The sequence below is a fragment of the Trifolium pratense genome, linkage group LG4 (genome assembly GCF_020283565.1).
Source record: "Trifolium pratense cultivar HEN17-A07 linkage group LG4, ARS_RC_1.1, whole genome shotgun sequence".
NCBI classification, from domain to species: Eukaryota; Viridiplantae; Streptophyta; class Magnoliopsida; order Fabales; family Fabaceae; genus Trifolium; species Trifolium pratense.
Window position 1 is genome coordinate 45,315,834 of NC_060062.1, and position 24,669 is coordinate 45,340,502.

General features: G+C 31.1%; 3 protein-coding genes across 3 annotated transcripts; all 3 read left to right on the forward strand.

Annotated features, from left to right (window-relative positions):
- Window positions 1–3,527: 3,527 nt before the first annotated feature.
- LOC123924177 (transcription factor NAI1-like) lies at window positions 3,528–6,098 on the forward strand. Its single transcript, XM_045976967.1, has 4 exons — window positions 3,528–3,640; window positions 4,474–5,073; window positions 5,461–5,856; window positions 5,937–6,098. The coding sequence occupies exons 1-4, from the start codon at window positions 3,578–3,580 to the stop codon at window positions 6,015–6,017; spliced, it is 1,140 nt and encodes a 379-aa protein (XP_045832923.1). The 5' UTR covers window positions 3,528–3,577; the 3' UTR covers window positions 6,018–6,098.
- Window positions 6,099–11,059: 4,961 nt separating this feature from the next.
- Window positions 11,060–12,654, forward strand: LOC123922754 (zinc finger MYM-type protein 1-like). The gene is made up of 2 exons (XM_045975446.1): window positions 11,060–12,424; window positions 12,510–12,654. Exons 1-2 carry the CDS (start codon window positions 11,511–11,513, stop codon window positions 12,652–12,654), a joined length of 1,059 nt encoding a protein of 352 aa, XP_045831402.1. The 5' UTR covers window positions 11,060–11,510.
- A 9,376-nt stretch (window positions 12,655–22,030) lies between these two features.
- On the forward strand, window positions 22,031–24,669 carry LOC123919463. The gene is made up of 3 exons (XM_045971385.1): window positions 22,031–22,398; window positions 22,505–22,721; window positions 23,562–24,669. The coding sequence occupies exons 1-3, from the start codon at window positions 22,054–22,056 to the stop codon at window positions 24,485–24,487; spliced, it is 1,488 nt and encodes a 495-aa protein (XP_045827341.1). The 5' UTR covers window positions 22,031–22,053; the 3' UTR covers window positions 24,488–24,669.

Here is a 24,669-nt window from a genome sequence, read left to right on the forward strand (position 1 = left end):
CTCACAAGTGGACGGTGGAATTGTCCTCTCGAATTAGTCGGGTCCTTTAGTCGGATATCGAGTTTTCAAAAAAAAAAAAAAAAAAGAAGAAATTGACACTTTCTTAAAAAAATAGTACCAATTTAAGAGAATTACTTTGGAAGTCTTATAAATTACTCGCGCGTCCTGCGACTTTCTTAAGAAGAAATTATTTGTTACTTACAACTTCTAACTTATAAAATAAAATTATTAACAATTATAGCTCTTTTTGCTTTTAAAAAAGACAAATTTTTATAATACTAATTTTTTTAGTTTCTTCTTACAAAAAAGAGTGTTTATTTTTCATAAATTTTTTATAATAATTATTTTGTTATGGTTTACAAATCAACCCGTTTTAACTTGTGGACTAACACGGGCCAAACTAAAACGAACATGACACAATTTCTTATCATCTGGTAAAAGAAAAATTGTCCTCTTACCCCCAATTATACCTTCACACCGACTATTTATTTATTTAATTTTTACAGTTTTACCGGTTTTTTTTGGTACAATCTGGAATACAAAATTTTAAACTGGAATACTTCAAAAAAGATTTTCGTACTGGAAAATTTGGAAAATGTGTTTCGGAAAAATTACAAAACAGAAATATTTTTCAAAGTAATCTGATTCTTTCACTTTGAGTTTACAAGGAATTTGACTTTTAGTGACAAAACAAATTGTCACCAAAAGTAAACAAATCCGTAGACAAGGCTTTTTCTGACCTATACCGAAATTCTTTTTAAAAATAATTCGGTTTAGTTTTCATACCGAAAAACCTTTTCTAAAATTCTTCACCATTCACTTAAGTACAAGAAATTTGACTTGTAGTGACAGAAAAAACTGTCAATAAACGTAAAAAAAATTCAATTCGTAGATAGAGCTTGTTCTGACCTATACCAAAAATATTTCCAAATTAGTTTGGTTTTGTTCCTTACCAGAAACCATATTAAAATTCCAGTCTATGATTTAAGTTCCAAGTAATTTAACTTGTAGTGATAGATCAAAACTTTGACTAAATGTCCAAAATCGTAGCAACAACATTGTGGAGTTGAACTCATGTGTGGTGGGAAAGGGTGAAAAAATAGGGAGGGGATTGTCTCCGGTGTAAATACCACGGGAGAGTATCCAGTTTCAAAATCCACCCTTCATTACTTTTTTTGTTATGATTGAACACATGCAAAAAATAAAATGGGTGGTTTAGATTTAATGGGAGAAAAATGTGACCGGAGACAATCTGCTCCCGAAAAAATAAGAGTAAAATTGGAATATTGAATTGTTTGTAGGGCTATAGGGGTGAAGAAAAAAAAATTCTACTTACATGTCAATCCAATTCATTTAACGTACGGATTTATACGAACAGGTTAATCGAAATGGACAACCCTACTCTAGCTGTCACGTTCGGGAACAATATAATTATGAGTCTTGCTAACATGTGCTCTAAGGGGACATGTTAAAAATCCAAAAGTAGAAATATTTTCTTAAATTTTGTGTAATAAATTTGTGATCTAGTTTAAAAAGTGAATTAGGTAAATGAATTATGCTAAATGTTTTCTTTTTTGAATCACTAACATGTGCCTTTAGGGCACATTTTACCTTTTTCCTATAATTATATACTAGAGGGCCAAATCCAACAAAATAGAGAAAGTAAATGTGGTGCAATGCTTTTGGGGATTATAGAAAAAAAATACTTAAATGGTCAAAAGTATTCGGTCACACTCACATAAAAATATATATCAAAATTATTTCAAAAATTTGTCAAAAAAAAATATTCAAAAATACATAGTATTATTTAATTATTTTATATTTGTGACGCTTTATGTTTGGATTGATGGAATGAAATGAAAATAAATGGAATAGAATAATGTTTCATTGTTTTGAATTTGAAAAATAATGATAGAATGAGATGGAATATGATGAAATGAATTTCATCTCATACCACCACTTATCTCAATTTTATTCCTTTCCTTTGTAAAATATACAAACAATGGAATGAAAGATTTATTTCATTATGCTCCATTCAATTTCACTCTACTCTATTCGGCTCCGCTCCATTCCATTATATTTCATCCATTCAAACACAACCCTACTTTTTGTAAATTATATGGAGCTTTAAATAAAATCGAGATTTGAGAATTAAACGAGGCTAACAAATATGGTAGATATTACCATTTCAACTCCTATTAACTTCTGCACCATGCATCTATACGTAGTCTCTTCGACTATAATTATAAGTAAAATTGTATTTTTTAAATTCATTGCATAATTGATATATCTAATTTATAATATAAACTAGGAAAATGTTAACTTGTGCCCTTGAGGCACATTTTAATGAGATAAATGTGGAAATATACTCTTGAAAATTGTGTAATCAACTCTTTTAACATTTAATATTTTGTATCATTAAATGCTAAATTTCTATATTTAGGTATCTTATCATGTGCCCTTAGGGCACATGTTAACATGACCCTATAAACTAAATACATTGATTATCTAATAAATCTTAAAATTATAGTTTTGCTTGTATTTATGGCCGGAGTATTAGAGAGAGCTATTTCTTCTTGTCTTGTATGGGCCTCGAGAATATAACACACAGGCTAATCGGCTAGGCTATATATATGCTTGCACGTGCTGTTAAGGTACCAAATTTTGACCAAAAACGTTTCAACGACTAAATCCTTTATATTATACCCTTCAAAATTATCCACGTGATCATGTGGCAATAAATTTCACCAAAATTATACCCTTCCAAATTAGACTTAAATTTCGACTTTCTAAGTTCATTGTAATATGAATGTATTTAGACTATATTATAGTCTATATACATCTATTTCACAATGAACTTAAAAATAAATTTTTTCTTATATATATATATGACCGGAGGGAGTATATTCTACATTCCCTGGCGTCAGATTCAATTGTGTTGAGTTTTCTCAACACTTCTCTCTTTCACATCAACTTCAACACCTCTTTCAACAATCATTGCACCCCTCTTAGCATGTTGACTTCAAACTCAACACTACCATTGTGAATGGTCTTAACTTTTATACACATTTCATATATCAACATGCATATATAATTTTAAGAATTTAACCCCTTTCTACTGTCAAAAAAAAAAGAAAAAGAAAAAGAATTTAACCCCTTTCTACTAAACTCGAATCTCTCAATATAATTTAAGTACGTTACTCCTTGATAATTTGAGGGTATTTATCCAATAATCAATAAGAACAAGTCACATAAGTAGATTTACATGTGGTATTCACAACTAACTCTTAACAACTTCACATGTATGTGACATTTTTTATTAGTTATTGAGTAAATATCTTCAAATTATCGAGAAGAAGTAGTGTAAGACAAAATCTGAAACCAAGACTTTCCACACATGCTTTTTTTGAAAAACTATAGAAGAGAAACTACATGCAAGTCTACAACCACCCACCCCTATAATAAAGAGCAAACATGGGAGCTCCATTTGTGCACCAAATAGCAATAGCGATAATAAAGCTCAAAGAGTGAACTCTCACTCTTCCTTGTTTCAAGGAGCTACACTACACTTGTGAAGATGGAGGAAATCAACAATACACCAATGAACGTAGCAGCTGATAGCAACTGGTTATCTGATTTGGTAAGAAATTCAAAGCAAATCCATCCTCCCAGTCCTTTTACTTTCTATTTTCCAGTGAACCAAGCAATGAAATTCACTCACATTAAATGCTAAGAAATTAGGAAACTCTGATACTCTTAAATTGTTTAAATATCGTGTTAGATATTGTATCCGACATTTATATGTCTCTGATATTTCTCGATACGTATTAGAAAAGTATTCGGTAATTAATTTTACATTTTTTAATAAAAAGAATACCAGACAAATATGTTTGTGATACTCCCAATATGTATCAGAGAAGTATCCAGTGATTAAATAATACCAAACATGTTCATGATGCGTTGTTTTATGATGAAGGGAATGGAGGAGAGGAAACTGAACAATAGTGTTAACTGTTAAGTGGATATATATTAGACTATGTTGTCTTTTTAGAATAATAGTATTAATGTTTTTTTTGGGATGATAGTCCTAATGATAATTTTGTATAGTACTTAAAATATGTCATTAACTTGATTTGATAATTTTGTTTAAAAAAAAAAAACTTGATTTGATAATTTTAGTAATGTAAATATTTATTTTATCATATATTTTAGTTTTTTTTGGGTAAAATTATCTATTTTAGTTATGTTTATATATTTTGCATTTATACATTTAATTTTAAATTTAATTTTTTATTAAAATATCTTGGTTGCACCATATCTTAAATTTAAAAAATTTCTATATTTTAAACCCACACTTCAACATATCAGTTGTTTCTGATATTTTTTACCATTTGAATTATATTTATGGACCACCATTCCTGTCTTTCACTATGCACAAATTAGTTTACTATAAATTCTTTAATTAACTTGCAGGAAATGGTGGATGAATACATATTATTTGATGAGGATTGTAACTTGAACTTGCTTGATGCTAATCAAGAACAGTTACTCTCACATGACATAGCTAGTGCCTTTGAGGAACAAAGACAAACCCTGCAACAATGTTTAACTACAGAATTCATTTCCACAACAATGAGCAAAATTTTCACCGATGAAACAAGTTTCGAGTCTTTTGATGACTTTGATTTTGAGAAACTAGCTAAAGAGTTGAAAACAATTGATCAAAGTAAAAATGCCGAAAACTTTTCACCACAATTCTCTGCATCAACACCCTCTATTCAGTCTCCTCAGATTTTGTCTTTTGACAATCCAAACCCAACAGAGTTTTATAGTTTTGATCAAACACAGAACGAGATGGTGACTTCATTGTCATTGCCCGAATTGGGGAACATACAGTTTTCAACTCAAATCTCAAAAGCGTCTTCGGAAAATCAAAACTTGGAAACTAAAACATCACAACCTAAGAGGCCTCGAGCTCATGGTTTGGATCATATCATGGCCGAGAGAAAACGAAGAGAGAATCTCAGCAAGAGTTTCATTGCTCTTGCAGCTCTCGTTCCAGGCCTAAAGAAGGTAAGTACGTGCATTATCTCCATAAAGTAATTGAATCTAATCTCATTTTGTCAGTGTTGTGCCAATGTCGAACACATTTTCAATATGATATATAGCTCACTAATTACTATTCCTTGAGTATGACTTATAATTACTAATAAGTGGGCGGGCTTACTCAAATTTTTGTTGCGTTGCAACTAGAGTGCCCTCGCGGTATGGTTGATGAATAATGTTGTAACTAATCTGGACCGTAATATTTAATTAATTAGAAACAAATTGTAGCTATTATGCTTGACCAAATTTCGTTACCAAACACTATGTGTTTCTCTCATAGTGTTTTGGTATCTTTATTCTTTTGAGTTGTAGTTGCTGTTCTAACACTAGAATTGTGTAAAATCTGTTAATTAGATGGACAAGGCTTCGATATTAGCGGATACAATCAAATACCTCAAAGAGCTTAAAGAGCGTTTGGCAGTTTTAGAAGAGCCGGGGAAGAAAACAAATGAAGATCAGTCCATGGTGGTTACGACCAAACCTGACGTCTGCAGCGACCAGCATTACTCATCATCGCATGAGAACACTGAAACTGAAAGTGCTGCTGATGGTATTGCCACTGGTCAATCACTCTTCAAGGTGGAAGCAAAAGTGAAAGGGAAAGATATGTTGATTCGGATCCACTGCCAAAAGTATGATGGACTTCTTGTTAAAATCATCACTGAGATTCAAAGTTATCAACTATCTGTTGTCAATAACAGTGTTTTAGCCTTTGGAGATTCTATCCTTGACATTACCATCATTGCTGAGGTAAAGGTTAATAAAAGACTGATAATATTTTTTTCATTATTATTTTTGTGTTTATAATAAATACTATTACTATTGTACAGATAGGTGAAGGGTACAACTTGAGCATAAAGGGACTTGTGAAGCACCTAAGCATTGCAGCATTGGAGTTTATGTCATCATAACATGAACAATGCACATACAGTTCCCACAAACACCATGTAGAGTGTGAATTCACATGAATTTCTTTCAATGATAATGTGTTTTAGAAGATAACAATTAATGTGTGTGAAGTGTTGCAATATAGCATAACATTTTATTTTATTTTTTTGTTTTCACCACCATATCCGGCCTACTAGACCGCCTAATCTGGTTCGGGTATCAAGTGGTTCTAGCCCTCTCTCGATTACAGTTGCGGGGGATCGAATTGTGGTCTTCCCTACCAAGTTCGACGACAATCACCACTGAACCAACTAACAATCGGTAGCATAACATTTCTTTTTAATGTAGCTAAGTTGCTTACCTTAGTTTGTTTCAAGATAATTAGACTTAAATGCATTAAATGCTGTTTTAGTCTCTTAATTCTATCAATCCCGACCCGCAATTTTGGTTTTCCATTTTCTAAATAAACAATTTTTGACAGAATTGAGTTTGACATAATTTATTTTTGCAGAATTGAGTTTGACAAAATTGATTTTGGTTAAAAGTGAGTTGAGCAGAATTGATTTGTGTTTCGATATATTAACATAAAAGAGATTCTCAACATTTGATGTTGTTTGGATAATTTGAACTAAAATTGCTTTTGAATGTGTAATTACTAAAATGGATATGAATTTTAATTTATTTCAAACTAGATTTTAAATTGAATTAATTTTCTTTCTTACATTATTTTCTTTATTTTATCAATGGAAAATTATATTCAGGTTAATTCATGATCCTTAAAAAAAATCTTAATTCAAAGATCCGAAGAAAAACAAGTTTAACTCAAGATAAACATTTCTAGTTTTTAAAAATAAAATAAAAGTAATTATAAAAAAATTTAATAAAACAAAAGTAGCAGCCGGGTCGTTTACTTACAAATTATCGCAAGAGTAAGATGAATGTTTGTACACCTTGGTGTAAGCACTGTGTGGATATAGTTGAAGATACCATGCATGTTCTTCGAGACTGCCCTTTAGCCAAAGTAATTTGGTGTAATTTGATGAATGGCTTAGCAGGAGATACTTTTTATGCTGCTAATTTGCATGATTGGATAACTATGAACCTGCAGCAAGATCTTGGGAGAGTGAAGGCAGGTATTTGGAGTTGTGTGTGGGCAGTCGGGTGTCATTTTCTTTGGCTTTGGCGTAATAGAGAGGCTCATGGAGATGAGCGAGTGAGGCCGAGTCAACCGTGGCAGGTGATCATGAACTCGGTTCATCACTATAAGCGAGCCAATGTTTCGCAGATAGCATTGCATATAACAACTAAGGAGGTAGTACAAATTGGGTGGAATGGTCCGGAAGGAGATTGGATAATGCTCAATACCGATGGTGCTAGTAGGTGCGGTAGCACTGCTGGATGCGGGGAACTGCTAAGAAACTCGGGTGGTCAATGGCTCGGGGGTTTCTCACATCATTTGGGTCGGTGTAATGCATACATTGCAGAGCTGTGGGGGGGTCTTTGATGGTCTCACGTTTGCATATGATAGAGGTTTCAAAAAGATTGCGCTGCATATCGACTCTAATGTTGTGGTACACACTCTCCAAAGCGACAAGGATGGAAGTGTTGTTGGATGGAGAATTATTCAAGAAATTAGACGGTTACTTGGTATGGATTGGGAAGTTAAGATTTGTCACTCTTATCGTGAATCAAATGCTTGTGCTGATGCTCTTGCTAATTTGGGGTGTGATCATGAGCCGGGGATGCGTGTGTATGAGCAATGTCCTGTGAGTCTGAGCTCATTGTTGTTAGCTGATGTTATGGGGATAACTACCCCTAGAGTCATCTCTCTGTAGTTTCTTTTCTTTTGGGCTTTGGCCCCTTTTGTATCCAAAAAAAAAAAAAAGTAGCAGCCGGGTCAAAGTAATTAAATGGTCAATAGCCAACAAAAAAAAGGATCGAATAAAAAACACAAATAATCGCAGCAGATTGTTATATTATTTCTAACAATATAAGAACGCTGCAACTTTCTAGTAAAAAATTAGGTGCGGGCATTTTAGTAAATTGTATTGAAGAAAATGATGAAAAAAAATCCTGACCACATAGAATCAATTCTATTTGAGGCAAAAGCTACATAAACCTGGTTCAGCCAAACGTGAGTTTGGACTGGGGTTAAAATCAAGTTAAAAAAAAAACCCAATAACCCAAACATGTGGATTTGATTTGAAATTGATTTTGGCATGATAAACTCGCGTTTGGTGTTTTCAAACGCCAAACTAAACAAACACTTAAAAACAATCATTTTCAATAACACTGCACAACCCATGATCTTGGTCTGAAAAGTAATATTATAAGTTTTTTTTTTAATTTATTTATATCGTTTATTATTGCGTAAAAAAAATTATATCATCTATTAGATTTGTTATAGTTTTGTTAATTAATATTTTTTTTTTACAAATATAACTCCATAGATAATATCAGAGGAGGCTCGCATGCATGTGCGAGGTGTGCGACGGCATAGGGCCTCAAAATTTTGAGGGTCTCAACTCAAAATTTTGAGGTCCTATAATATTACTTATATATTATTTATACCTATAAAATATCAGATGTATAATAATAGATTAATTTTTAGGCCCTAAAATAATAGTTATATATTGTTAATGTTCATAAATATCATGAGTATCAATATATTATAGTTATCTATACTCGTAAATATAGTTCTAGTCCATTTTAATTTTTGCATAAAATTTAATCTTAGATTATGATGTTCCTTTTTGACGTTATATTCAAAGATAATTATTTTGTATTTCTTGTTCCATTTAATTTAATGTAAGATTTAATATTGATAATTTATATGTTTACAAGAATGTTTTTTTTATATTATATACAATTTAAATCGATAATTTTTTTAATTTTTTTTTATTAAGGGGTCACTTTTATATTTTGCACAGAGCCTCCTAAAACTCGGAGACGCCCCTGGATAATATATATTATATATTAATTAACAGTTTTGTTAGCTATGTAAGCATTGGTGGCTTGCATAACACTCATTTCTTTGGTAGCGTGAGAGTATAGTGTGGTGTTGAAATTTCTACAAGAGTTTCCTCGACGGTCAAGAGTTTGGTAAATAGAGTAAAATTTTTCTTTTGATTATGGTTTCTAGGCAAAAAAATTTCTTTTGATTCTGGTATATTATGGTTTTTCTTTTTATTAAATTTTTCTTTTGATTATGGTTTTTCAGGGAAAAAAAATTTCCGTTCTTTTTTGGGGAAAAAAGTTTCGGATTTTTTTCGAAAAAAAAATTTTGATTTTTTCTGGAAAAAGTTCCGATGTTTTCCAGAAAAAAGTTCCCGATTTTTTGGGTAAAATAGTTTCGAAATGTTCTTCTGAAAAAGTATTGCTGATACAAAAAAGAGTGAAAAAACAGAAAATATTTAAAAAAAATTTCCGAATAAAATATTAGAACTTTTCCAGAAAAATATCGGAAACTTTTTTTTTCCGGAAAATATCCGAAACTTTTTTCCCGAAAAAAGAACGGAAACTTTTTTGTTCAGACAAAACCTCTGGAATTATTTTTATCTAAAATCAAAAATTTTCCTCCGAAAATTGGGAACTTTTTTCCGAAAAAAAAAATTGAAATTTTTTTCCCCAAAAAATATCGAAAAACTTTTTTCCAAAAAAATCGGGAACTTTTTTTCAAAAATAGAAAATAATATAATACTGACAGTACATCATAATATCACGTACACATTCAATCCGGTCCACAAAACGCATGGCTCATTGATGAGAGACCTATCATGGTCTCCCACCCTAGAATCCGCCCCTTATTGTTATCATTAGAAAAGCATCTCGGTATTGTGTTGTGTTTTTGTCCTTGGATGCATATATATATATATATATATATATATATATATATATATATATATATATATATATATATATATATAGATGAGGGTTATATTGACTCCAAGAGTAACTTTAAAGAGTTACTCCACATCCCCATCCTTGATTTTGTTTAAATCTAATGAACTAAAATTAATTCTCATTAATAATGATGAACTTCATCTTCCCCAATTATTTCTCATCACATTTATGATTTTTTTGTTGTTGACAGTTTTAAAGTTTCCTTTTATTATACTCAATATTCATTCTTTCCTTAATCATATTTTTTATACCACATTTAATAATTGTTAAAATAAGAAAAAAAGAAGCAATATCCAGATATTTTTTCGAATCTCATGTGCATTGTCCAAGAATGATTTCTTAACCATGAAAGCAAAAAGAATGTGTCAAGTGACATTACATCTCTCTATAAATAACAAGTTGAATTTGTTGATTTTTTTAACAGATTGAATTTGTTGATGATTTTATATAGGGACATGTAAACATTATCAAGAATGTCAAGTGCCATTCCTTAAGATTAATTGTAATCTTATATATGTTAAACCTAACCCTAAAGAAGAATATGTCAAGAACTTTTCTCTTCTTCTTCCTGACGATTTTGATCTAGGGACCTATGTTGTTCCTTAATTGATAGAATAAAAGAAAAGGAAAGTATTAATTTTGACAAAGAGTGAATCATAATGTTGTGAAGAATAATTAGGGAAGATGAGGTCTATGATTATTATTGAGAATTAAATTTAGTTTATTAGATCTAAACAAAATCAAGGGTGAGAATAATGAAGTAACTCTTTAAAATTACTCTTGGAGTCAATATAACCCTCCTCATATATATATATATGCTCCAGTGATATTTGTGTTTAGCTTTGATTTTAGCTTTGCTTTGTCCCTGGATGCTTTGCTCGAGTGATAAACATCTTGTTTTGTTAATTGAGGTATGGTGTTTGGCAGTGGCGGTTTTAGCATACAGCATGCCTGGGCACGTGCCCAGGCTCTGTCCCACCTATTTTTTTTTTTTAAATAACATAAAACTGATAAATAGAAAGTAAAAAAAATAAAAAAAACGAACAAGCTGCTTCTCTCTCTCAAAGTCAGAACGCTCGCCATCGCCCTCACCGCCGTCGATCTCTCTCAGTCTCAGTTGCCGATCAATCTCCATCCCCCTCGCCTAATCTCTCTCAAAAGTCAGCCACTCAATCTCTCTCTCGGTCGCCGACCGCCCAATCTCTCTCTTTCTCTCAACCGCTCAATCTCTCACTTTAGGTATTATTCTTAAATCTCAATCTAGAATTTTTGTGTTGTTGGGTTGGGTTTTGCTCTGTTGTTACTTTGATTTCTTCAATCTCAATTGTCTTTGATTTCTTCAAACTGATTTTGAAAATAAATTAGGTTTTGATGTGTTCTGTTGTTTGCTCTGTTTTGAAGATAAATCATAAACTGATTTCTTCAAACTGTTTATTAAGTTTTGATGTATAATCACTTAAAAACATAAAACACATTTTGTAAAGAGTATAAACACATTTTGTAAACTGTGAAGAGTATTAATTTTTAAATTCAGTTTCTGGTTCTGTAACTCTGTTATTATATTTTGATTGTTCACTTCAAAGTTTAAGATTTCTGCAACTTTTATTTCAGAGATGATGAGGTTTTTGGTTCCTAGAGCAAGTATTGAGAATGTGAATGTTGTGCAATCGGAAGCCGAAGTAGAAGAACCACCACCTAATGTGGTCAATGAGTTTAATTCAAATGAGATTGTGCGTGATCCGGGTCTTAGGAAACAAATTCATGAGTATTCTCCGGATATTCAAGACCAAGTGAGGAGGGCATATATATTGAAGGGTCCAACACAACCAATTTTGGAAAAATTTCCTCGCACTCAATTTGCTAGAGAACCAAGAACAAGGGCATTTTGTAAATCATGGTATGAAAAGTATACATGGATAGAATATAGTGAGTTCAAGGATGCAGCTTATTGTTTCCATTGCTTTCTCTTTAAGAAACCCGGGAGGAGTGAGCAATTTGGTTTTGAAGTCTTCACCAAATCCGGATATAAAGATTGGAAGCATGCATCTAAAGGCTTGCAAGGTCATGTTGGTGGTCATGGTAGTATGCACAACTCGTGTATGAAGGACTATGATGATTATAATAATCAAAGACAAAGTATAGGGGCTAAGTTTCTTAGAGCAACTAGAGAATCTGAAGAATTGTATAAGATTCGTTTGACTTGTTCCTTAGATTGTTCAAGATATCTCATAGCACAAGGCATGGCTTTCCGTGGCCATGATGAATCCGTTACTTCTCTAAACAAGGGCAATTTTAGAGAGATGGTAGATTGGGTAAAATCTAATGATGAAAAAGTGAGAGATGCTTATGACCGTGGTTCAAATGATTGCAAAATGATTTGCGGTGACATTCAAAAGGACTTTGCAACGTCTTGTGCAGCTGAAGTTATGAAGGTGATTATGGGAGAGCTTGGTGATAGACAATTCTCCGTGCTTATTGATGAGTCACGTGATATATCCGTCAAAGAGCAAATGGCGGTGATGTTTAGGTTAGTAGTTGTATTTTCCAATTTTTATTACTTATTATTCTCCATGCCTCTGTAATTATTTAACCTTGTTGGATTTGTTTTTTAGGTTTGTGAACGACAAAGGGGAAGTTGTGGAACGATTCCTTGCTCTACAGAGGGAGATATTCAAGTCACTTGATGATATTGATATTATCCGATCCTTCACCGCAAAGAAGTCTCGGAAAGGGCATTTACCTCCTAATTTTATGTAGTATACTATTGGTATGTTATATTTTATCCCTCTTATTTGACTCATGTTTTGTTGGTTTTTTCTAGTTTTTTTTTTGTTTTAACTCATGCTATCCAAAAAAATATTGTGGTTAAAATTGTGCCCAAGCTCCGCTATAATCCTAGCTCCGCCACTGGTGTTTGGAACCTCTCATTGGTGTCCTTTGACCACAGATTATTTTTCTTTGGGCTTGTAGTTATTTGGAGTTTAGACATTTTAATAAAATTCCAATTATGGGAAAAAAATGTTTTGCATTTAAAAAGATTTAGACTTAGCTAGTTTTGTTAAAAAAATAAATAAAACGTGGTCCCCATGTATTAAAACATTATAATACAGGGGTTATGATTCTTGTCCACGTCCCAACAAGGACGAATTCAAATATAAATTATTAATGGGGTTAATATTTTTCGTCTAAGAACTAAATTATATTAAATTTACTAAAAATAGTTGTGACAATTAATTTACAAGAAAAATAGTCTTTCATTCATTTGTTGACAATGAACTAAAATTACCTCATAACTAAAAATAGTTGTGAAATTATCGTTGGCGTCGACGACAAACGGAAAACAGAGATGCAGTTACTAATTTATGGCTAGAACTGGAAGAGGTGACACCGTCATGATGAGAGGAGAAACAAAGGAAGGTCGGTGAGAGTAAGATTGAGAGGAGACATGTGTCAGTGAGGTGTTCGATGGTGAGAAAAAACTGAGGGGGAAGAAAGAGAAAACGAAACGCTTGAAGTGTTTTTGCAGGCAGACAATATATATGTCTCTATTCATTCATCAAAACGATATCATTTTCATATTTTTATTGTTTTGAAAATTAATTCACACCTAGCATTAAAGAGGTCTGCCCATTCGTCTCCGTGTTATACTTACCCCAATGGGAATTTCTCCCCATTTTTGTCAGAGATATCTCTATTAAAGGATGCCAATTGGGCTTTGTTGAAAATGCCCGAGCCTCCTAAGTGGTGTATAAGTAGTGAATAATATTATAATTAATATGAATTTTATAAAATAAAATTTACCGTTGAATTAAAAATTTCATATAGATCATTCATAAAAAAATTAAAAAAATTAAAAATCATTTGATATGTTAATAAGACCCATCAAAATTAACGGTTTGTGGTTTTTTTTAATTAAATACGATTTTGATGGGTTTCAATAACATATAAAATAATTTTAAATTTCTTTTAAAAAAAATTACAGATTATCTATATGATATAAACTTTCAATCCGATGATTATTAATTTTGTAAAATTCGTATTCCTTATAATATTAGTCATTATTTATACACATCAGTTATGTTGTAACCTGCAAATTGACATTTATGGCCACAACAAGTTGCATTCATAGCAAATTATTTTTTTTGTCGTGTTTATTATTCTTGTTGTTGATGAAACATTATTTACGGATCTTGTTCCCTTAACTCTCAATTAACAAAGATCGATTCCTTAAAATCACATGACTTTTTTTTTTTTGACTAGCTCATTCCACATTTCCACTTTTTGGTATATGGGCCTGCTATATATTATGTTTTTTTTTACTTATATATATATATATATATATCAATATATAATTGTAAAGCAAACTTTTTTTTGCTGATGTGGCAGCCTAACAAAGCTTCCCATTTTTTTTCTTTTTTCTAAGCAATAGTTGATGCTTATGTGTCATATATCATTACATTGCATGCTTATATGTACTTTCTAATGTAACCCTCAATTAACTCAATATATAATTGTAAAGCAAACTTTTTTTTGCTGATGTGGCAGCCTAACAAAGCTTCCCATTTTTTTTCTTTTTTCTAAGCAATAGTTGATACTTATGTGTCATATATCATTACATTGCATGCTTATATGTACTTTCTAATGTAACCCTCAATTAACTTTCTCATTATTCATTAAATATATAATATAATATATAGACTATATAACTCTTTGAAATAGAAAAATTCTTCACGTTTTTCATTCTTGACCTTTAAAATTCTTCTTCCCATTTTCTTAATTTATTGCATTAATTTTACACTAATTAAATATTTTAATGAATTTTTATCTTACACTAATCAATCCTAATATATTTTAATGCATTAGTCTATTATGCATCCCTTCCCATAAAAAAAATACTGCTTCAATTCTAAAAAAAATAAAAATAAAAGATTGTTAGAACTTAAAAACTTAAAACACTCTCCAACTCTTTAATTACACTAATTAGATTTATCTCTTAACATTCCTCCAAATATAACTTACAAAATGAAAATATTTAATGCACAATTTTTCAGATTCATTGTCACTATATATAGCCACCACCATCCACCTTTCCATGGTGCTATTGAAACTACTACGTTCATTTGGACTAAAATTGTTGTATATTGATTTCTCTCTCACTTTTTTTTTTCTTTTCATTTTCAGGCTGAAAGAAAAAATGTTTTACTTCAGTTGTGGTGTTAATCAATGAAAAGGTATTTCTAAAGTTATTTATTTTGTTCTTCATTTCTACTAAAGTTATTGTATATACTCTTTTTTCCTTCTTTGCATTGAACGAAATGATTTTTCACAAATTTTCACTTCATGTGTGGTGCTAAATCTAATCAATGAAGAAGTAGGATGAAACAAGGTTGCCATAAGCTGATGAGCTGTAGGACGAAACAAGGTTGCCAATCAAAGATGTCACACAAAACATTTAAAGATATATACATACATTTTAGAGTCAAAGTTATGTAATTGTTTAGCTCCTCTAATTGCCTCATATATGTAACTGATAAGGTTTGAAAGATCATATAATTAGAGAACACCTTCATGTCTTCCATTGAAACCCATTTCTTTTTATTTTTGCAATTTTGCTTTTAGTTTTGATGCATAACATTTTAAAATAAAATGATTTGACTCTTTTTTTGTGTTTGCAGATCACCAGATTACGCCTCTGTATCTCATTTTTCGTTAGTGAACATCTTTGAAAGGTGACAGAAGAGATAATATACTATTTCTCTTTTTCCTTTTTGTAATTTATGTTTTTAGTTCTTGAGATGTTGAAGAGATATAATTTACTTAGAATTTCAATTTGTAACATAATATTTTTATACATTTGTAATGATCTTATTCTATTGTTTCTTACGAAGGTATAAACTATATATCTATTGTTAACATGAAATATAGCCATTGGGAGCTTTAGTAAGTGTGGTACCGAATTTAAAATCAATTTTTATAAAGTATATTTGTGGTACTGACTTTTTAACAGATGCTTTTTGAGAAATTCATCTTAAATATGATGTGAAGTTTATACGGTTATGACAAGATCTCATTCTATTGTTTTTGATGGTATAGACCAAACATCTATGTCAACAATAAATATTGTCATTGAGAGCTTTAGTATATGTGGTACTAACATACTTTTTGTCAAACTAATCCGTGCAGAGAAGCCACTTTTTGTCTAACTAATGAGGTTGAAATCTATCTTAAAAATATTTAGCCTTATGTAGAGATGGATTTTTAAAAAATAACTTTCTCACACCAACCTTTGCAATACTATTTTTTCTATATTCCTTAACTCTTATTTCTTAATTATGGTTATTTACTCACTCATTGTATTCATGTAAAATTTTAATTTACAATAGTTGGACAGTTACAATTTTAATTAATTTTCCTATTAAATTTAAAAATAACTTTATTATACCAACATTTGAAGTACTTTTTTTCTATCCTTAACTGTTGTGTATATAACTATATGATTTCATACAAGGCTACTACATTGCTTATCAAAAAAAAAAAAAAAATACAAGGCTACTACATGTTTGTGGTACAAATTTTGGATTTTGGGTCTTTATCATTTTCTCTAAACAACTCTTCGGTGATGCATTTTCAATTATGTGTTGTAGTTTTTCCCTCTCTTTCATGTCTGTCTTATGTCTTGGCTCTTCATTGGTTATTATGGCATGATAGGAACTAATTAAAGTTACTCTATTATATAAAAATTGGGCAAATTATAAAATATTTAGCCTTATGTAGAGATGGATTTTTAAAAAATAACTTTCTCACACCAACCTTTGCAATACTATTTTTTCTATATTCCTTAACTCTTATTTCTTAATTATGGTTATTTACTCACTCATTGTATTCATGTAAAATTTTAATTTACAATAGTTGGACAGTTACAATTTTAATTAATTTTCCTATTAAATTTAAAAATAACTTTATTATACCAACATTTGAAGTACTTTTTTTCTATCCTTAACTGTTGTGTATATAACTATATGATTTCATACAAGGCTACTACATTGCTTATCAAAAAAAAAAAAAAAAAATACAAGGCTACTACATGTTTGTGGTACAAATTTTGGATTTTGGGTCTTTATCATTTTCTCTAAACAACTCTTCGGTGATGCATTTTCAATTATGTGTTGTAGTTTTTCCCTCTCTTTCATGTCTGTCTTATGTCTTGGCTCTTCATTGGTTATTATGGCATGATAGGAACTAATTAAAGTTACTCTATTATATAAAAATTGGGCAAATTATAAAATAAAATTTTAATTTTTAATGTGAATACAACTACATTTTTATATAATAGCTAACCTTTACGGACATGCAAATGCAATTTTAGAAAGAGAATTTTCATTTCGGTAAACGAAATCTATTATAATATAATGATAGGAAAAAATGAAGTAGAAATGAAAGAGACAATGTTTAAGAATAACAAATGATTGTTACCAATTAATTGAGGGAAAAGAAGAGTTAGTGGTGATTACTTATTAGTATAATTGAAATGATAACTCTGCCCTTACATATTCTTTATATTAAGTTGACATCATTAGCCATATTTATTCATTTTGTGTTTTTTATTTTTATTTTATCAAATTCATAAGGAAAAAAGAAAAAGATATTATGAATTGAGGATTATAAATGCTAGAGGTTTAAAATAAAATCCCTTATTTATCTGAAGAATATTAGAACATATATGATTTATTTTCTCTTTTAAAAAATATATTCTTTTATTAAAAATGTTCTTTTGAAGTCTAGCTCAAATATAAAATTTGACAAAATTGATTTCAAAGCTCTTTAAATGTCTATTTTTTGTATTGTCAAATAAAAACACTATATATTTACCTAAAAATACTAATTGAGTTTATAAAGGTCAAAGACAAGTGTCTATATTTTTTATATAATAATAATAAAGAGATTGAAATATAATTAAGATAAAGTTATAGAGAATTGAGAGAGAAAATGCGAGAAACATAGAGAGGATAGTGGATATAAGTCAATGTCGATCCTTAAAAATATATTAGTAGACTATACTATAGTATGCCTTTATGACAAAGTTTTTTTCTTTATGATAAGTCGATGTGAATTCATGATGTGAACCGTAAGCTGCCAAAATAATATCAAACCGATCAAAATTAAAATGAATAAGATATTCATTTTTAGTGCAGTATCTTTTCGCATGCTTAGCAAACTCATAATCTCATCGTTTTGTTTGATCAGCGATATGATAAATTTATTCAAGCAGAATGACAATGAAATGTTTTGGTAATATTGCGACTTAGATATGAAGATTACATCTTTCATTTTAATAGTGTTTTGACTTTAATTTGAAATATATTTAGAGGATTAAAAATATATTTAATAACCCTATAAAATACTATTTACACTACACATGCATGCAAAGTTGTTTCGAAAGTTCTTTGAATATTTAGTCTAATATAAAAAGTCTCTTTAAAGTATAAAAAAATTAATACTTCAAAATAATTTACGATTAATTAACATGTCATCTTATTCTTATAAATTAAAGGTCAAGACAAGTATCAACCATTTTTTCATATAAAATAATAATGAGATTGAAGTATAATTAAGATAAAGATAGAGAGATACAAAGAATGATAGATATAGAGAATGTATTAAAATGATCCACTATATTTTCATAAAAACAAAAAATACATTAAAATAAAAATTACACTAATTTGAAGATATATAAATCAAACCCAAAAAAAATAAGATTAATAAAACAAATTTTTAATATAATACACTAATCGAATGCACTTCTATTAATTTCTATATACACCTGAATGACACATTGTCTGTGTTCAAAACAATTTTTATCTATCTATCTATCTATCTATCTATCTATCTATCTATCTATCTATCTATCTATCTATCTATCTATCTATCTATCTATCTATCTATCTATCTATCTATCTATCTATCTATATTATAGATTCACTTGAATGGAGAAAAAAAATTAAAAATATTTAAAAATTACTTTTATAATCGAAGAATAATTCAACACATCTAAAAAAATTATCATTTTCAATACAATTTATTATAAAACGCAACTTTTTTTAAAACATTCTATTCAAACCCGTGCAACGCACGGGTTGAACACCTAGTATATATATTATTATGCACAACCTCCGTCGTCTAACAGTGTCATAAATTTTGTTTTTTTATGGTAAAAAAAATGTTTATAATAACATTTCATTTACAATAATATTCTCGACGCTAAAAAGTCTCACATCGAATGTTAGTTGACATTAATATGAATTTATAAGTAAAAGACAATCTTCACGTTACAAATCAATTTTATAGAATTGAGTTAAACAAAACTCTCAATTTTTAAGATGATATCAGAGCCACTCAAAAGATCTGTTGGCTCATCCACTATTAGGCCACCCACCATTCATATCCACGCACTAAGCTCAATAGTGCTGAGTGTGAGGGTGTGTTAAAAAGTCTCACATCGAATGTGAGTTGACCTGGACATGAGTTTATAACTAAGAGACAATTCTCACCTTACAGCGGTTTTGTATGGTTGAGTTAAATTCAACTCGCAATTTCTAAGAATATTACAATCGTTGTGACAAGTGTGAAGTGAGATAAGTCGCATATTGCTTAAAAAATGGAGGTTAAACACTTTATAAATGAGATGACTCATAAACTTAATGTCTTAATGTTTTGGATTAAGATGTGATTTCCAACTCACTTGTGTAGTTGCTTTGAGCCCAATGTGGATGATCTTCGGCTGCCCCCTCGTGACTCAACAATGGTACTAGAGCCGGTGGTTCGACCAACTCCTTGTATCAAAAGTCTTCTTGTAAAAGGTGGTCAGATGATGAGTCCCGTTGAGCATAGCGACAACAGTACAAGTATAAGTGGCTAAAAAAGCTTCCGCTTGAGGGAGGACATAATAAATTGATGACTCACACTTGAGGAAAGATTATTGTAGCAAATGTGAGGTGAGTTAAGTCTCACATTTCATTAATTAGAAAAGTGGAGGTTAAACACTTTATAAGTGAGATGACCTATATAAACCTAATGACTTAAAGTTTTGGGTTAAAATGTGGTGTCCAGCTCACTTATATATTTGTTATGAGTTGAATATGAATGATCATCTGACTGTCCCCTATGACCCAACAACGATATCAATAAAAATTTAGAAATTAGTTTAAAATATGACCACTTTTTGTGTGACAATTTTGTTAGTCACTCTTCCTATTTAAGTGTCGTTTAGATCACTGCACATATGTCATTGTACAACTTTGATTACTAATATATTTAATTATTTATTATAAAAAATTATGTAAATTTTATATTTTAAAAATACTCGTCAAGACAAATTGAACATCTTATATACTAATATATATTTTTATATATTAATAAAAAATTACGATAAAAGTAGATTATATAAATAAGGGTTAAATATGCAAAAGGTCCCTGCACTTACGAGTCATTTGAGTTTTAGTCCCTGCATTTTAAAAATATTTCATTTTGCCACTGCACTTTAATTTTACTTTAAAAATGGTCCCTAGACATTTTTGTTTTGTTGAAATGACGCATTTTTGCTGATCTGTCACTGTTGACTGAACTTTAGAGTTGATGACTCATTTAATTTTGCAGTGAATCGATCAAAATACTCTTAAATAAGTAATTTTTTAAAAGTAAAATTAAATTGACACATCATAAAAAAATGTGTCACTTCAACAAAAAATGGGTTCAGGGACTATTTTTAAAGTAAAATGAAAGTGCAGTGGCACAATCAAAGATTTTAAAATGCAGGGACTAAAACTCAAATGACCCGTAAGTGCAGGGACCTTTTACATATTTAAGCCTATAAATAATACCCACGATTCTAAACCGGCACTTAAAAAGGAACGGAAGAGTACTAAATTGAATCACATAATAGATCTGACAAACTATATTTAATATCGATTTGCAATTTTCTAATGATTTACTGGTACGTAGTAGTATTATTTAATTATTAAAATATGATATAACATTTTTTTTGGTTACTAATGATATAACCTTTTAATTATACCTGATTGACCACAATTTTCTTTTAATATAAATTAAAATAAATCTTGTGATCTAAATAATTGTATTCAAATCATTAACAAGTTTTACTTTCCTTAAAAAAAAAGTTTTACTTAAAAATGAATCATTTACGAGAACACTTGAGTTTTTTTTTTCCACTAAAAAAATGATATATTTTTTTGTCAAGTAGCCTATTAGTTGAAAATTTTATCCTTAAAGTGGATAAGTGGGATGGTCGAGATTCGAATCTCGATCCTCCTGCATATATAATTTAATGTCTCTGTCAACTGAGCTAAGCTCACGGACAAAAATAATGATATTTATTGATTCAAATTAATAAATACATTGAGATATATATTAATCCTTCATCTTCAAAAAAATAACACCGCACCAAGACGAAAAAAATAAAATACACCGTACAAAACGAAAAAATCAAAATAAACAACACCGTAATAAGATGATGAAATCACAAAATAATACGAAAGAAACATTACATATATGTGGAAATCACTCATATTTAACTAAAAGAGAAAGAAAATATGAATTAGAAGGATGGTTTTGGATTAAAAAAAAATGACCATGAACCATTTTTCTAATAGATCAAGAAAGAAAAAATTGGTGACAGTTAGGTTTGAAAAGGAGGTAAAAAAATATCGATTACTGTATAAATTTGTGATTTTTTTTGGTCAGGTAGGTCAGTGTCTAGAATTTCACCTTTTATTTTACTAAGTAGTCTAGTGGTTAGAATTTTACTTATTTAAGATGAAATAGTGGGTCCGTATATTACTTGCAATGTCCCTACCAACTGAGTTATGCTCGTGGGGACTAGAATTTTACATTTTAAAGGTAAATAAATGGAGTATTTGGGTTCAAACTCTAACTCTTCATATAAAATATATAAAATGTGATGTTGCTACCAACTGAAGTAATTGATAGAGACAATTTATGATTAATTTAAATCACATTTAAAATTATAAAATTATAATTGATCATCTAATTGAATTAACTACAATATTTTCCCCGTGAGTTGAATATCTATTCATTTGAGTTAGTCATATTTTTTAATTTGATTAAGAGAGCTGCTATCCGATGAACATCTCACTGCAAGTTGACCAATCTGTACAAGTAACCAAAGATATGGAAGAAATCAACAACACACCAATTAACTCATCTTTTCAGTCTCTGATTCTGTCTTTTGACAATCCCCTAAACTCACCTCCTACTACCAACACCCCCCATATTTATGGAAACAAACATGTCTCAACTCAAATTCCAAAAGGGTCATCAAAAAATGAAAACTTGGAAGCAAAAACCTCACAAAACAAAAGGTCTAGATATCATGGTAATGATCATATCATGGCTGAGAGAAAACGAAGAGAGAAACTCAGCCAGAGTTTCATTGCTCTTGCAGCACTTGTTCCAAACCTAAAAAAGGTACAATAAGTCAACTTCAATGACCCTTTTATCTCTCATCAAATCATATTTTTGTCATGAATTGTTTCACATCTTCTAATAAATTTTGTGTGTAACAATCTGTTAGATGGACAAACAATCTATATTAACTGACTCTATCAAATACGTGAAAGAGCTTAAACAGCGTTTGGAAGAACAAAACAAGACAACAAATGCAGACTCGGTGGTTGTTATGAACAAACAAGACCTATGCATCAATAATGATAATTCATCATATGATGAGAGTATTGGAGGTGCTTTTGATGCCAATGAATCTCTCTTACAGGTGGAAGCAAGAGTTTCAGGTAAAGAGATGCTGATTCAGATTCACTGCCAGAAGCATGAGGAATTCTTTTTAAAATCATAGTTGAAATTTAAAGCTTTCAATTTTTTGTTGTCAATAGCAGTGACTTACCCTTTGAAAATTCTATCCTCGATATTACAATAATTGCTCAGGTAAATGACAACCTCTACCCACCTTGATTATTGCAACTAAACATCATTGTTAAACTTTGTTCTTGAGTTTGAAGAGGAGGTGAGGGCTTTGAAGGGTGAAAAGTATTGATCTTACATGATTAGAATAGACGTTGCTGGTGGTTTTCCTCTCACAATGATGTGAAGGGGTAGTACTTGCTGACACTTTGACGCTTATTTGCGAGAAATGAAGGTTTTAGAGTAAGAAATGGATAATACCTGAGCCTTCTACACGAGAAGGATATATATAGTTCATAGCGTGAATCCATGACCATTAATGTGAGGATGATTCCGGTGCCTTGGCCATAAATGGTTGTCGGAATAACGACTGAAAAGCCATGATTGACAGTAAATGCCAATCATTCCGATGTTGACCATTACAGAAGGATTAGCTTTTGTGGCCGTTGGACGGAGAGGCGTCGCTTTGGGCCAACATGCTCTTGGGCCGAGTTTGACGCTTAAGTGGGTTGAGCTAGATGCCGAATTTGGCTTGGGCCCGATTAAGAACAAGATGCCTTTGAAACAAGCCCGTTATATCGATACCAAGAAGTTGTTATTGTACAAGATGTAGCGCGAGGCTATGGAGCATCTCTATATGTTTGATATTTAGCATTTTAGTGTTTTTGTTTTCCATTGTATTGTTGGTTTAAAACCTGTCTTCCTTTTTGCAGGTAATATGGGGAGCTTACAGGAGAGGCTTCTTAAGATTTCTCAAAAGAAGCAAAAGCATGTTAAGGCAAGTGGTGTGGGTGGGTCTTCTTCGAGTGCAGTGGCTGAAGATGATGTCATTGTTGTTGATCAGTCTAAAGAGACGAGGAGGCCAAAAAATAGGGCCTCATCAGTGGTCGAGGATCCAGAGAGAGTCAAAAGGACCCGGGTGGACCTAGAATTTGGGGATAAGGAGGTCGACAAGTTTATTCTACCCGCCTGTATAGGGAACAATGGCTTGCTTGATAGGAATATCGCAGTCCAGATATCTCCTGCTAGTGTCTCCATTGTCAATGAAATGGGACCTGTAAGCCTAAAAAATGATATAGCAGCGGACACAGTGGCTGTCCTCCGAATTCTCGAGGTGGTCAACATTCTGAATGGTAGGGAGTGTCGGTATTTGAAGGAGAAATGTGAACTTCATGAGCGCGTTGTTAAGCTCAAAAGGAAGCATACAAAGTTGAAGAATGACTTTCTCAACTATAAAGAAAAGTTCAAGGTGCATGCCAGTATTATCCTCGACAATACCAAGAAGGAGGAAGAGATTAAAGAGTTGCGGAGGAGTCAGGAGACTTGGGTTGAAGAGAAGACTAAATTGGAGGATTTTCTTAAGTCTTATGGGAGCCGGACCTTGGATGGGGAAGTATCAACAGTTGATAGGTCTGACGAGTTGGCAGGGCTGGACCGAGCAACGTTGATCTCCAAGATCCACAACTTGGAGGGTGAGATGCTCAACTCAGCCCAAGAGAGTTTTGACAATGCCTTTTCCCAGGTGAAGTGTTTGAACCCTAAAATCGAGTTGAAGACTGAGGGTATGAGTGTGTTCATGGTCGTTGATGGTGATCGCTTGACTCTTCCTGTCGGGCAAGATGAAGCAGAAGATGTTTGATGTTGGGCTATATCGCTTGTAATTTTTACTTTTCCTTTGTAATGCTTGTGGCGTTGTGTTCGCCTTTTTGTAATTGATTGTCTTTTTGTACTTGATGTCATTATGGTCTCGAAGACAATACGCAACCTTTAATGGTTGCTCTAATTAATTTATGATTAAATTACAAATTGTTCTCGTATATT

What these genes read in the sequence shown, in the direction of transcription:
- LOC123922754 (XM_045975446.1), top strand. Translation starts at nt 11,511, where the DNA reads ATGATGAGGTTTTTGGTTCCTAGAGCAAGTATTGAGAATGTGAATGTT. An exon ending in CAAATGGCGGTGATGTTTAG is followed by an intron (nt 12,425 to 12,509) that starts GTTAGTAGTTGT and finishes TTTGTTTTTTAG; the next exon opens with GTTTGTGAACGACAAAGGGG.
- LOC123924177 (XM_045976967.1), top strand. Translation starts at nt 3,578, where the DNA reads ATGGAGGAAATCAACAATACACCAATGAACGTAGCAGCTGATAGCAAC. An exon ending in TCGTTCCAGGCCTAAAGAAG is followed by an intron (nt 5,074 to 5,460) that starts GTAAGTACGTGC and finishes TCTGTTAATTAG; the next exon opens with ATGGACAAGGCTTCGATATT. An exon ending in ACATTACCATCATTGCTGAG is followed by an intron (nt 5,857 to 5,936) that starts GTAAAGGTTAAT and finishes ACTATTGTACAG; the next exon opens with ATAGGTGAAGGGTACAACTT.
- LOC123919463 (XM_045971385.1), top strand. Translation starts at nt 22,054, where the DNA reads ATGAACATCTCACTGCAAGTTGACCAATCTGTACAAGTAACCAAAGAT. An exon ending in TTGTTCCAAACCTAAAAAAG is followed by an intron (nt 22,399 to 22,504) that starts GTACAATAAGTC and finishes ACAATCTGTTAG; the next exon opens with ATGGACAAACAATCTATATT. An exon ending in GGTGGAAGCAAGAGTTTCAG is followed by an intron (nt 22,722 to 23,561) that starts GTAAAGAGATGC and finishes TCCTTTTTGCAG; the next exon opens with GTAATATGGGGAGCTTACAG.